This window comes from Eleginops maclovinus, chromosome 5 (assembly GCF_036324505.1).
Source record: "Eleginops maclovinus isolate JMC-PN-2008 ecotype Puerto Natales chromosome 5, JC_Emac_rtc_rv5, whole genome shotgun sequence".
Classification (NCBI taxonomy): Eukaryota; Metazoa; Chordata; class Actinopteri; order Perciformes; family Eleginopidae; genus Eleginops; species Eleginops maclovinus.
The window spans coordinates 16,408,934-16,423,877 of record NC_086353.1 but is presented as its reverse complement, the minus strand read 5'-3'; the positions used below and the strand labels follow the sequence as shown (position 1 = coordinate 16,423,877).

General features: G+C 38.7%; 1 protein-coding gene across 1 annotated transcript; it reads left to right on the top strand.

The window, feature by feature from the left end:
* The first annotated feature begins 324 nt into the window (after positions 1-324).
* On the top strand, positions 325-14,057 carry cplx2a (complexin 2a). Its single transcript, XM_063882808.1, has 4 exons — positions 325-562; positions 1,986-2,070; positions 10,226-10,404; positions 12,335-14,057. The coding sequence occupies exons 2-4, from the start codon at positions 2,040-2,042 to the stop codon at positions 12,524-12,526; spliced, it is 402 nt and encodes a 133-aa protein (XP_063738878.1). The 5' UTR covers positions 325-562; positions 1,986-2,039; the 3' UTR covers positions 12,527-14,057.
* Positions 14,058-14,944: the final 887 nt, after the last annotated feature.

Below are 14,944 nucleotides of genomic sequence, written 5' to 3'. Positions count from 1 at the left end.
CTTGCAACACTATTTCTGTACTTAAACATTTGTTTTCTTTTCTGAGACGATTAAAAGCAACCATAAAGGCATGGATTATGGAACCGAAAACTAATGAATAAAGAACTGTGAGAACAGAAAGGCAAATTATAATAAAAGGTTGATATGATGTTCACCTTACAAGCTTTGTTCTGTTATGGTTCCAATAATTGCACAAGTTAAATAAAACCTTCAAAGTACTTTTAAATGTTCATTTTCAGTATACATTTTGGAAAATAAAATGGAAGCTTCTCTTGGGTGATATTACATTGATGTGCTCCCTCCCTCCCCCTCTCTCCCTCTGCATGCTCTCATCTCGTCCTGCAGGAATAGACTCTCTTCCTCCGCCGCTGCAGCCTGACTCTGACACAACCGGCATGTCTGCAAACTGAGAGCCGCACAGGAAGACACACAGAGGCACAATCCCCTCTTTAAGACGCACAACTCTTCTCCCAGCTGAAGCAGAAAAAGACGGGTTGTAATAACACTGCGACGAGGCTTTGTTTTTTGGAGGGATCAAGACTTCTAGGAGGATCAAAAAAAGGTAAACGAAACCTTATGGGGTATTTGTGTGTGTGGCATTTACTGTACGGGACCGGATGGTGATGGGGCTTGTACGCAGGGGTAAAATATGTTGCTACACTTCCACACTGTGCATGCATCGTAGTGTGTGTATCCAACCTTTTGTGGTGCAGTTATTTACTAGGGAGTACATAATGTACGGTAGGCTACTGTAATTGTGCCGAAATGCTGCAAAGCACCAGTATCTGTGAGTGAATACTGTAAGGGGTTCACGTGAGGAGAAAATGATGCTGCTGCAGATGATGGAGAGGAACCAGGAAATGGTTTAGCGACGCTCAGCTGCTGCAGATTCGACTTTGGGGCGAACGATAATGTCACCAGGACGAAACTGCGATCTAATAATGAGTGCAGCAAGTTTTCAGGAGGACGTGTTTTTTCTGCTAGTCCGCTGTGCCGCAATGGCAGAGCGATGCTGTAAAATGCAGTGCGGTTGTTATGTCGTAAAAAAGATGGTAGAACATAAAAATCATCATAAAGTACAATAAGGTCGCCTCAAAGTCAGTCTTGAGCTCCGCAACTCGCGAAGAATCTCATAAGAATATTATAATTATAACAAATAGGTTTCTTTATTACCAAAAAGCACCATCATTATAATCACAGTAAATTGCCTTAGACATGTCCCAGCAGCAGTATTATAGCAGCAATGGCTATTTATACGTAAGGTTTTTACAAAATGAATATGAATTCCCTTTTAATCCCAAGAAAAACACTTAATACAATGTCAATGCTATTATGTTATTATAGTGAGTAAAATGTCATATGCTCTTTATAAACTTAGAAAGTGTAAGCTCACGTAGGAAATTATAGTGTCTTTAAAAAAAAGTAATTATCTTCTCTGTCATGTGATGCCCTTGCAGAGATGCTCTCCAAGGCCCATGAAGCATGCCCCCACTAGTTCATCTTTGACCTCTGTCTCAGCTTTTTATTATTCTGGGAGTTATATCTATGAGGATACACGACATGCAGCCAGGCAGCGTCAGCAAAAATACGTACAAGATGGAGTGTTTGTTGTAAATCAAGGGCGCAGGTGCCTCTACAAAACTCAGTGTTGTACTAGAGGGTAAAGCCATCTTAACCCAGTTTACTCGCACTCTTTTATTCCTTACACTTGGTCACATTTTGAGAATGTAAAGGTGTAAATTCATACTTCTCAGGAGTTTAGGTAATCTAATGTGAATGAAGATTTTGTGATTATTATTATAGTGGTAAAGCGTCCTTTGCCAAACAGAGATCTGCGTGTGGAGGTCGTTTCTTGTCCGCATCGAGCCTCTTCAGCGTCATCCTCCCCCATCCCATCAAACACTTGTATAAAAACCCCTGGAGTGAAACTGCATGTCTTAACAGTGGCATTCATGCGTCTTGTGTATTCTGTCTCCCGGCTGCAGGTCTGTCCCCGATAACCTGACCACTGAAGGAAGAGAACACAGAACTGCTTCATCATGAATTTTGTAATGAAAGCTGCGATGGGAGGTGAGTAGTCTGCTGGGCTGGAGGTTGATTTAACAGCACTGCAGTGTAAAAGATTTAAAGGGTTGTTCAGCAGCGATAGCAGCAGGACTGTACTAGGGGCCCAGTAGTTATAGGGATGTTGGGCTGAGATAATCCGTCCTGCACCAAACTCCTGACTTCAAACATCATACGCATTCCCTCCCTCTCTCCCGCTCTCTTTCTCTCTGCATCAATCTCTTAAAACCTCTGAGGGCAGGGCATGACTTCTTGTTGCTCAAGTCCATGGCAATACCTCAATGAAGATCATAGAAACATGTTTATGTTTTGTTTCTTGCTTTTCTGCTTTTTTTGTGTGTCGTTATGAGCAATTATCCCAGAAAAAAGCGTTTTAAAGTATGTGTACACAAGGTTTGGACTGTTGCATTAGAAATGAGACAGTAGCATCAGCAGCAGATTTCCACATATACAGCACTAATAGTGTACCTGAAAAGTGTCCAAAATGTCACTTTCTCAGGATATCAGCAGCTTATTTTTAGCCTGAACTTCATGCATTTTTGAGTTTCCTCAGTGGAATGTGTAAAGGAGATTTTAAGCCCAGTAAAAGCTGAATTATTTACTCCTTATATTAATGACATGAACTGCCCCCCCCCCCCCCCCCCCCCCCCAAAGAAAATGAAAGTCTATGCTTTCTAGCCAACTATTGGCGTCTTTAACGGCGAGAGAAATAGAGAAGGGCTATTTTGCCAAGAACTAAGATGAACATTTTTCTTTAACAAGACTTTTGTCCTTTTAAGCCTTCAGTTATTATCCTTTAGGATATTATCTTAGCTATAATTTGCCCCCTAATTAGTCCTCATTATGGCCTTGTAATTTATCCCCCTTGTCAGCTATAGCTTCACGGGGAAAGGAATGAAAGTGGCACCAGTAGTTTTAATGCTGCAGGTCATTCATGCAGGTTGCTGAGCTGTTGTTGTCCTGCTTACAGAGGTGTTAGGTGGGTACAGTTGATATGTGGAGTTGCAGCCGAGCCCATGCTCCTCATTGGGATGCAGAGTATGCCGGCACTGCCTCACTCTGCATAGCTGCTGTGCCTTGTGTCTGCGCTAAGAATTCTTAAATCAACTGCATTGCATGTGATACTGATTTTTATTCCACAGAGGTCGGGCTGCACTCCCCCTGCAGACTTTGGAAATATATTTGACAGTGTGGACTGTGTTTGCGTCTAAACCTGCCTGTGCTGCAGAGGTGTTTTATATACATTGCATCTCCAGGCGAGATGAATTACAGAGGCTGCAAAGGCCTACTTTAGAGTATGGATTTGTGTGTGTGAGAGAAGGAGGAGATAGTGAGAAAGGATGCAAAAAAGATAACATTTGATAGTGTGTGTGTGTGTGTGTCTAATAATCAATATGTATGCCTATTAGGGTGATTATTCTTCTGCCAGTGCAAGCTGTCTTTGGTTCTGGTCCTCGTTTACTGACGGGGACAGAGTGACCTCTTTACACTCATATGTCTGCGAAATTACTGACAGTGCACTGGACCATTGAAGCTCCCTTAGGAGGAAAAAAATCAGATAATGAAAAGAACCAATTAGCCAGCTAATCAATCTGATAATAGTTGCCTGTCAGTCAATACATCAATATGAGCAATAAAATGAATGATTCTGAGTGGGGACATTCATCATTTTTGAAATTGTACTGATTTTACTTTCCCTCATTTCTTGTCAGGCTTTACTGTCATCTTTTAAATGAAGACAACAATAAAGATGAATGTGGCTTCCCATCATTAGACTTTCACTCTGGCACCACACTGAAGTTGACATTTTTATTTTCTAAGTAAAAATCAACTACTTTTAACATCGATTTCTGTCAAAATTGTATCCACACATTCATGTCCCCCATCATCATGAGTTATAATTACCCCTGAAATTTCATTTAGCACGTTTATCAAGGCAACTGTTATTGTTAGCATGTTAACACCCAAAATTAGGATGGCACAAATAACATTTCATTTACTTAACAGATTAGCGTGTTAGCATGTTAGCATACAAGCCATGGGATCGATCTCATAGTTTGTTGTTACCTTGCTCTTTTCCGTCCTGTCATTGTTTTGCTTCTGGTTGGATGTGGATTTTCTACACCGTCACTGAGTGTTTTGCTGAGTGTGTTCTTTGACGGGTGTGTGGATAAGTCTCCATGACAGTGAGGATGCTGCCAGTGCATTAGCTAATTCTCCAAGGCTTATTTGGTTACAGATACTTGGAAGAAAACTGCAATGTTTGACTGCAATGATTCAGCAGGACTGAATCAACGCAGGACTTCAGAGCTGTATATCTGCAGAATTCAGATATTTATTGTTCGTTCTTTTCTGCAGTAGCCATGTTTGCTCATAATACTGCTGCATTGTCTCTTGCCAGTGTATGGGACCAGGTACGGCAGTAATAACAAAATACTAAGGTCAATTATAGGTAATTAAACAGGTGTTTTAAAGAAGAGTGTTAAACTTGTACAAAATATATAGCTCTATTGGTTCTTTAGTTTAGATTACCTATCTGCCTCTAACACCCCCTCCCCCCAAGTGTCTCACTGTCATTTATTTAAAATATTAGTGTGCCTTGCTATCTCATTTATTAATTTCCTTTTTTTAACAGTAGAAAACCGTTAAGACTGTTTTCACAAACAACAACCAACCTTATTTTAGGCATCTAAACCAAAACATTTAAAATCAAATGCTAACCAATTTCAGGGACTTGGCTTGGGAACTGAAAGGTCACCGCTTCAAGTCCCAGAAAGACCAAGTGCTACTGAGGTATCCCTTAGCAAGGCACCGTTCCCTACACTGCTCCCTGGACGCCGTACATATGGCAGCCCACTGCTCCTAACACAAGCATGGGTCAAATGCACAATGTAAATTTCCCCTTAGCAGGACAATTAAGGGTTCTTCCTTCTCTTCTAAATTGCATCTTAAATTGGCTTACTTGTGCATTGACTGCTTTAAGAGCTTTGGTGCTGACACTGCACTTGCCAACTCCTAAAGCTGAAGGTATTTCGACAGAATAGGGTGCTGTTATATGAGGTAGACTTTAGTCCTGAGGTGTGGACCTCAATCAAACCCTGAAAGCCTCAGGCAGCTGTCAAATCAGCAGATTTCAGCAAAAAGTCCGTGCTACACAGCCAATAAGGTTTAATTACAAAATTGACTCTCATTGATAAATGTGTGCTTTGACAAAGGGAAATCAATAAAAAGAGGACCAAGCAAAAAATGTACACTGCCAAATGTTAATGTTGACATCAGTAATCTTTCAGTAAGATTCATTTAAAATATGACAGTTTAATAACTGAACAAATATGAGTCGGGAAACCTTTAAGCAGTTCATATTTATGTAGCACAGTGTCAGGTTTAAATATGTGTTGGATTAATTTACAGCACTAAAAATTACACTGTTGCATATATGGTGCAATCTGCTAAGGAATTATGATTTAATTTTAATTAGAATTTGGCAATTGCATAAAGGATGTGCTATAGTAAACCAAGCCATGCTCATTGTTTTTGGATTATTTTCAAAAACTGCCTTGCATTGATTACATACACAATTAGAAAACTAAAAGCTTCCATGTATTTTTTTTCCTATTTTTCAAATGGTTTGTTTAATTGTTTCATAGTAACCTAGTATGTCAGGAAGTACATCAATTCCCACTTAATGTTGACATTTGTAGTTGTTAAGTGGGACAAAGCTGTGCGATTTGAGGTGAAGTTGAAACAGAAGATACCTTGAGATGTTCTCCTCTAACCTCCATTTCCCTCAAAGTACAGATAATCAAATTTGGCAGCACTCTCATAATTGGCTGAAAGAAGCAGATCTCATAAACCCACTCCCCCATCTCCTTCTTTTGCGTTACTCAAGCAAATCAAATTCAGGTCATCGAATTGACCTTGAGCTACTCCTACAGTAAAAAGCGTGCGTGTGTCTAAGCATGTGTGTCTGACAGCATGTCCAGATCCTATAAATAATGCATTCAACCATCCAAGTCATGCATACTGAGAGATAGATTTTGTTTTGATTAGAAACATCCAGTTTTGTATGAACTTTTTATTGAAAAAAAGTATTTTATACATATATGAATGTGTTGCATCTGCTCTTAAAGCAACCACATGTGTTTCTATTCTTGGTATTTGCCAAAGAAAAGGAGGAAACTAAGGTAAAACAGGGATGCAACATCACCCCCATTCTTTTCACCATTTTGATTAAAGCCGTAAATCCATATTATTTGCTAGGCCACACTAGCTGCTATACAATTTGTGTACTGAACATGATGCAGGCTGTTTTGGTCTCAACAGATTCAAATCCAACACCACATTTGTTTACCCTCTTCAAATGGAGCTTCTGTATGCGAATGATAATGTTATGTTCACTCACAACAAGAACTGAACTTTTAAATATTTTTTAACTCCCAGTGCAAATTTAGGCCGTCTCACTTTGTCCCCCTTCCACATTTATTCTGCTGTTTGATGGTGTGTTGAGACAGCAATGACTGCCCTGGTGGCCGACCCTAGATCTTTACATTCATCCACTTTCTCACCACACTTTGGATTTAGAGGGGATTTGCCTTGAGAACCTGAAGTGAAGGAAAATATATAAGAGCTGTTTATCTGATGCTGTCAAAGGTTCAAGCACTGGGGGAGCTAAGGTTAGTCTTCTCTCCTCTTCCCTGGAGACTTTGGATTTAACGAAGATTTAGCAAAGAGCTTTCTAAAGGAAAGGATTAGCGAGATGACACTTTTTATCAAAGCAGTGAAACAATGTCCAACTATCGAGAAAGAATCATGGGATACATTTAACTCGGCTGGGAAAGTGGGAAGGAGATTGTTGCTGCAGGAAAGTGTCAACTGAGTGTAAGTATGGTATGGCTGGTATGTTTGACCAACATTATTATGTTACATTAATGTGTAACAGCCAGTGGTGCAGACCTGCCAGAAATCTCCTAAACAATGTCCAATTGTATACAAATGATATACTTTTGAATAGCAGGGTGGAGCATTTCCGATCTGACTCACCAAATATAATGTAGAGGCTAAAGTCCAACTAGTCAGCTTTCCATTACAGGCTTTTAGTAGCTTATATATGAAGTGTGATTCCCATTACTACTATAACCATATGGAGTATGCAGTGATAGAGTGTAGAGACACTTTATTCAAAAACATAGCACCACACAGCTTATGTGATGCCTCAGAGCTTAATGGAATTATTCTGGTTTGAAAGGACATAGCTGTATCTCTAAAATGGCTCACAAAACATGAGCCGGGATCATAGCTCAATATAACTCAGGGCTTTGTCTCTCAGGATCTGCCTTTTTTTTTCTTTCCTACATTTGAATAAAGATGATCTGAATGTGCTAATAAGATTTTGTGAAACCAGCCCAGTTTGTTTTGGTTTGGCAGTGTGCAGTGAGAAGAGGTTCTGGAGGGCTTTTTTTCTGGGACCGTGCATGGGATGGGAATCTTTTGAAATCAAGGCTTAGCATGGTGTGAGTCATTGCTCCACTTACAGGATTCAATAGCGCTGTTCACAAGGAGTGTAATGAAGATATTCAGGTACCCAGATCATAAACTGATCCAGAATCCTGTTTGCTGCATGTCAGATAAGCTCTTACGCTCGCTACGATCTTAGAATTTCTGAGTTATATATTCTGACATCACTGAGGATATTAATGCATGTAAAACTCGCTTGTTTTGCTGACTTAATCAAAAGTCAAAGAAAAAGCTGTACTCAGCTGCAAATTCTTAATTGGTTCAATTTAAACCCTGTCAGATTATTTGCTTGTGCTGACAAAATAAAGTTGGATGCAAGCTGCTTCCTAGCAACACAATTAGGATAAAACAGACTCCATACACTATGTAAATGGTAAATGTAAATGGTACAGCAAATGGTGATTAAAGTTCAGAGTCACACTTTAAGTGAGATATGTGGCACCATCTCAAGACTCTTTGCATTGCAAATTGTATCATTAATGCTAAGTCACCCCAGACATTTTGCATGCAAAATGTGTATCCACATGTGCTTATACTGTACATAGACACGCACACATTCAAACACACATGAGAAGTAATTGCTCAGCCACACAACAACTCATGCGTGAGAGCCTAAAATGGAACTAAGCAATTATTTATACCCACATATAGGGACACTCGCTGCATACTCTCTTTAGGTCCATTCATCCCTCTAGTCCCGACTGTCTTCCTCTCTCACGCACACACACTTAAAGATATAAATGTATCATGTTCGTGCAGATATTGCTTTGTCAGCTTATCTGTACTGTTTATCAAATGCGGCTACAGCAATTACCTCAGTTTACTTTAGGTTTCTCTTTGTGAATGTTTGTCTCATCTGTCTCTTTCAGTTAAATCCAAGTGGCTCATTTATGCAACTGATTTATAGATGTATTTATTACAACCAGAGGAAGGACGCAAAGAGATAATAATATCATGAGAACGCCCGTGTTGTTCATCATGATTCAGTATAAGCTTCAGAGTTCAGTGCCATTCATGTGTGTATAACTGATTTAGATTTAACCAATGTGATGTGCCATCAGATGTTTGTAGGCAAACAAGTACATGTTATAAAATGCCCACTCTGCTCATCTACTGATCAGTATAGTTTGTTATTTGATTTGAAAGATGTCTTAAACAGTTCTGCATAGGCACCACAGTATAAAATAAAAGAGATTCTAGAAATGGTTCCTAGAAATAATTGCTCCAACTTTTTTGTGTGTTTATAGCCTGCAGTTTTCCTGGTGTTTTTATTTCTTTTTCTACCCTTCCTTTTATCCTTCATTGCACTCATCCCTCCCCACTTTATCCTCTCCTGTCTTTTATCTCTAAGCATTTGCTGCAGTTTGTTTTCGTTATGCTGAGGAGTCAAAAATGCGAATGACACTGGGGGCAGCTGCAGACAGAAGAAGTACTCTGTCTTTCTTTCTAGGTTGCTGCTTTCTGTACTCAGATGCCCCTTGTCTGCCTCTCAACCTTTCCCCTCCTCCTCCTCCTCCTCCTGACTTCCCTCTCTTTCATTTCCCCTTCTTAATCACACTTTTCCTTCCCTCCTTCACTCCATTTATTCAACTGTCACACTCTCTCTCTCTCTCTCCCCGGTCCCACAGAAACTGCGGGGTAATCCCACTAACTGGAACCGCTCAGCTAATAGGACTCAATAGTTCCTGACAGATTCTCTCCCTCTCCTCATGCTCTCTCTGTTTTTCCTAAATATGCCTTTTTTGTCACAAAATTCTGCCCTATACTGACTCCCTATCTCTCTAGTCCTTATTTTCTGTTCCTCTCACCAACACCCCCCCACCACCTCTTCTTTGCTACTCATCTGCTCCTGTATTTGCCCAAATCCCTAAGACCTTTGGCTTTTCTCCTCATCTTTTTATTTCCTGTTGATGCTTGGTGACAGCTTATTCTTGTTCGCAAAGCTCAGCATTTTTCTGCCTTAGTATAACAAGGCGTTATTTCATGGGATGCACGACTTCCACAGGGACAGTGAAACGGCTTGCGTAAGACATATTCCAGGCTCGTGCCCTGTTGTGTAATCAGCGAGTAATCGTATTTGTGTTGTTACTTTCTCACATCTCTCTACCTCCAAACCACCAGGTCTGTAAATGCCACTAAGGAACCCAAGGTCATGTCTTTCCTGAAAATGTGTTGGGGGAGGTTAATAATAAAATAATTAGTTAATATTAAAAACAACAACAATTTATTTCAATTTCATTTCTACACATACTATTTTAATTTAAATGAAGGGATTATTTTTCCATTAGAATTATATTGAGAGTATTGTGGAGTCGTATTTATGAAAGGATTTGAGATGTTGTATGGAAATTAAATACAAAAAACACATTTGACCTTAAATATGAAATATGTGAAATAAATCTACGATGAGGCTTTAGTAAAAAAAACACCATTGGATATTGACACATTATAAGAACAGTTTCCATGCTTCTTATGGCTTACGCAAAACTTTGTAAATGCATCTCTCTTTGTAAGTCCCATAAGTTTATGTGCCTGCTTATCTTGTGTCCAAATTCTCTGCAGCTTCTCACAGACTAATTTGATAGTTTGACATATCTGTCCTAAAGGAGCTGCTGTTGTGTGCTATTTATGTTTTTCTCTTTCACAGGAGGTCCCCCTGATGTGGGCAAGATGCTGGGTGGGGAGGAGAAGGAGGAGGACCCCGACGCAGCCAAGAAGGAAGAAGAGAGACAGGAGGCGCTGAGGCAGCAGGAGGAGGAGAGGAAGGCCAAATATTCCAAGATGGAGGCTGAGAGGGAAAGCATGAGGCAAGGCATCAGAGATAAGGTATATTAACAATTACATGCTTTCTTAAAATGTAAAATAAGTTAACATTAATCCAACACAAGGAACGGAGTCAGTAGATGTGTTTTAGTCAGTAAAACACAACACTTACAAAGACTTTGCTTTTTAACAGAAATATCCACGCAAAACTGTAGAGGAAGGAAACAGACAAGCAAATAACTAAGATTTATTCACATCCATGTCAGAAGATTTGATCATTTTGGATCGTGTCCTGTCTTTTCATGTTTAAGTAGATTCTAAAGGCTTCTCATCTTGGCTGCATGACAGCCAAGCGTTTTTACAACAGACCTCCGTTTGACACGGACTACCATCAGACTATATTTGTTTGCTTTTATGTAATTTAAAAATAGATCAGAGGAGATTCAGGAGGGAGTTGTACAGGATAGAGAGGAATAGAAAGCAGTAATTTAGCAGAATGAAGCGCCATGATTAATAGGAATAAATTATCATTCTTAGACAGAAATTTGTGGGTCTGCTTTACAAATGAAACTGCTGTCCAAATTATTTTTCAGTGAAGTGTTCCAGTGAACTGTAATAATGAAATGTGTCCAGGTTTATAAATTATAAATTTTGTACATTTAGAAATAGTTTTCTCTCTAAACAGCAATATCCAGACATTTACAGTATGATGCATAGTTCATTGTCTACAGGTTCAAGGTTTCAAGGTTTCAAGGTTTCAAGGTTTTATTTGTCATATGCACAGCAGATACAGCGTATATGTTGGCAATGAAAATCTTATGTCGCGTGCTCCTCCAACAACTCAACATACATGGTGCAAAAGATAAATAAAATAGTGAAAAAGAGAGAAGAATATTTACAATATCAACAATACAGATTTGAGGATGTGAAATATATACATATGTGGAATACATTGAGAGTATTCAAATACAGTTGGTGTAAGGTCATACTCAGATAGTGTTTGCTGTAAGGTTTCCTCTCCACAATGGTGAGGCTCAGGGTGTGCAGTGCTGGTAAGCCCTGCAGTGTAAGCACCTCACTGCAGAGGCAGTGTGAAAGACAGGCAGTGTGTGGGTGGGGCAGCTCTGAGGGGAATACTGTGAATCATTGGGATAAAAAAGCCTCACTCCTCCCCAGGCTCCTCAGCTCCTTCATTCTTCTTAAATTATCCCGGAGGAGACCAAAGAGCGAGAAACAACTCCCAGAGTGCTCGTTTCCGAAAGGATTTCTGTCATTGCTCTCCAGAGCTTTATCCTGCTGTGTAAGATGCTGCAAGAAATGTATAATAGCTGATGTCTGTATTTCTACACAAGTTCCGACTATATATAGAGTATGACACATAAACGTTTCATGATGTAAAGCTGTTGTGCAGTTGTAGGGGCATTAAATGACATTATTAGCAGTTATGGTGGTTACTGTTTTCGAAGATGAGTGTGTTTTGTCTTGATTTCAGTTTTTGTTTTGTGCCTTCAAAACAAATAATTGTAAGTGTGAACATTGAGAGCAGCATACAAGAAATGTACTCTGATTTAGACATAATCCAAAGCTTTGCTAAAGGAGGAACAATTCAAAGAACAAGAGAAAGATAAAGGGTTAACAGATGCTAAAACAGGAAAACGTGACAAAGTCGCTATGGGCTTGGGTTGATCTCAATGTTTGAAAAGATGGATAAGTAGCAGTTTTTGTGTATTTTGTCACATTCATGTTGGATTAGAGTTATAAAAGTTATACTTCACAATCTGAGGGGTTTTACTCCTGGAAGACCTGCCGCCACAAAATTCAGAAGTACCTAGATTTCCAAGCAAATCACGTCACCCAAGGGCCGTCATTAAATTTCCATTAAATGTATGTTCCTTAATATTTTCAATGCTAAGTCCTGTATTTATGTTATTTGTTCTTGTCCTGCAGTTCCTATATTCTTCCACATATTTCTATTTCTGTGTTTGTACAATAGTATGGCTTAAAAAAGCGCGAGGAAGCCGAGGCTGAGGCCGCAGCTGCTGCAGAGGAGCCTGCAGAGGGCAGCTTGACTCGACCCAAGAAACTGGTGCCGGCTGGGTGTGGCGACGAGGAAGAAGAGGAGAGTATCATGGACACAGTGATGAAATACCTGCCAGGCCCACTGCAAGACATGTTGAAGAAGTAGGCTAGCTTGCTAGCTTATGCTGACGTTTTTCTAGCTTAGTTCAAAGGCTACATTCACAAGGTTGGCTTGAATCAAACATTTTCCCACAGAAATGAAAGATGTGAACATTTCTACAAAAGTCCAGAAAATGAAGTTTGATTTTGGTGTGGTTTATGGTTTTTGGAGACGTTTTATGGTGGGGAAATGAATCAGATGTCACCCAACAGTGTGAATATCAGCCTTTAAACTGCCAGGTGAAAGTTAGCTTGAGTCATGGTAGCGTTAGATATGTTACACTATTTAAGCTATCTTAAAACAGAGGGGCTAAAAAAACACAATGTTATGGTTTCAATGATGGTTTATCCTTCTAGTTTGAGACATTTCAAATTTCTTTGCCTCTACTCTGCAGAGCTCTCGCGCAGCACTGAAAAATAATCTTGTCCACCACGCTGTTCACTCGATTTGTACATAAGTAAATGATTACATTACAAGCCTAATGGTGGGCAAACAATCATAAAATATTATATTAAATTATTATACTAACTGTGTGTCTGTCTCTAGAATAAAAAAAGATGTGATAACTTGATAAGCCATATTTTAAAAAGGAAATTTAAAGACTACTGTTGTGTGCTCCTGTTTTGTGTTCGACCATGTCTGAAACTTATGTAAAACTTTTTGCACACAGTGTTACACCTTATTTGTCAGACCTATAGTCTATCTGCCCTACACATAAGTGTAATACCATTCATGTAGTGTAGTGTTTAAAACTGTTTCTATTCCACTTGTTCAGTGCGTCTCCTTTTTATGTCTTGCATGCCATTTGTCTGGAAATGTTTGTTGTGTGAATATGTAAAAGCTCACCCTCCTGCCCCTTTTATCCTCTTCTTTATCATGCAAAAAATATTAAGGCAATAACTCCTAAGTTTGAGTGTGGTTTCACTATCATGTCAATATAATCGTTAACAATATCAGTAATAAAAAAAAAATGATATGTATGCATTCAGGAAATTTAATTTACAGGTTTGCAGGGTTTCTTTTTTTTTATGTCTCATTGGCTCGATGAATGACAGTGTAGCCATTCATACTATAGCCAAAACCTTAAGCTTTCAGCCATAAATCCAGAACTTACAATATATATATATATATATATATATATATATATATATATATATATATAATACTATCAGGATATACTACTAGGGAGAGAATAGTGAATGAATCTGTATAAGTAAGAAGAAATATGTATTTATAATAGGCAGTATAAACTTTAAGTGAACTGGATTTTGCATCAAGTGGAGATTTGTGAAAAAGAGACCCTCCCTCAAGACACACTTACACTCAGAAAGTTTGGCTACTATATTACAATACTATGCTATTTAGTTACACAGCAAACCAGACAGGAAGTGATGCTTGATTCAGTTTAAGGTATTGTTGGGTTGAATGTAAGAACGGTTCCGCTGAGTGCGATGTGGAATGCCATTGAGCAATAAAGGATTATCATGTATGTTTCTGCCTGAGATTCAATAAAAACTTAAAACCTTGTTCACAGACATTCAAATGTGTCATCTTCTTTTCAAGATTAGATTATATTTACTTTATTATTCCCAATTTGGGAAATAGTTTTGTTACAGCAGCATGTAGACAAGGCGTTGAATATATGTTGAAAATTCTCCCAAAAAATCACAGTATAGTTAAAAAGTTATAGTAAAATACTAGTATTTCATAAATAGTTCAATGAAATATAAAAAAAAGTAAAGATCCTAAAAAAGTACGATAGAAAAATGTAATCGAAAGGGACAATATAGTCAGAAATAAAGAAAGTTAAAGAACATTGTTTTATAAAAAAAGCAATAGTCAGTGGCAAGCCGTGACTTTTATACCTAGGCCCTCTGACCCCCGTTCCCCCAAACTTATTATTAAGCAAAACGTTTTATTTACAAATTAAAAGTACAAGTAATCATATCATCACACAAGCTGCGTGTACTTCAGCGATATATTGAAACAACGGCCCAGGGTGCAAAACACATGAATGACAGTCACCCCTCTACCACACAAAACACAATTTATATGAACACCTATCATGACAACAAGGCGCCCACACTCAAGTAACAATGGACTTATATTTTGGAACACAACAAAGGCAATTGTGTTAAAACCAGCACAGCTAATTCAGAATATATTAATTCATTCCATTCATTCAGATATGATTGGTCAATTGTACTGTCATTTGACATTACCTTCTCGTTGAGTTACTATAGCTGTACCAGAGCCATACAGTGGTATGCAAAAGTTTGGGCACCCCTCTGAGATTTCATGACAATTTGCTTTTCCTTTATAATAGAAGATCACAGCAACAACATTTGTTTTCCTACAAAGATGTAGACGTTTTAGTGTTTTCCAGACCAAAATTCTTAGGGTAGCATTACATAGTTTTATTAT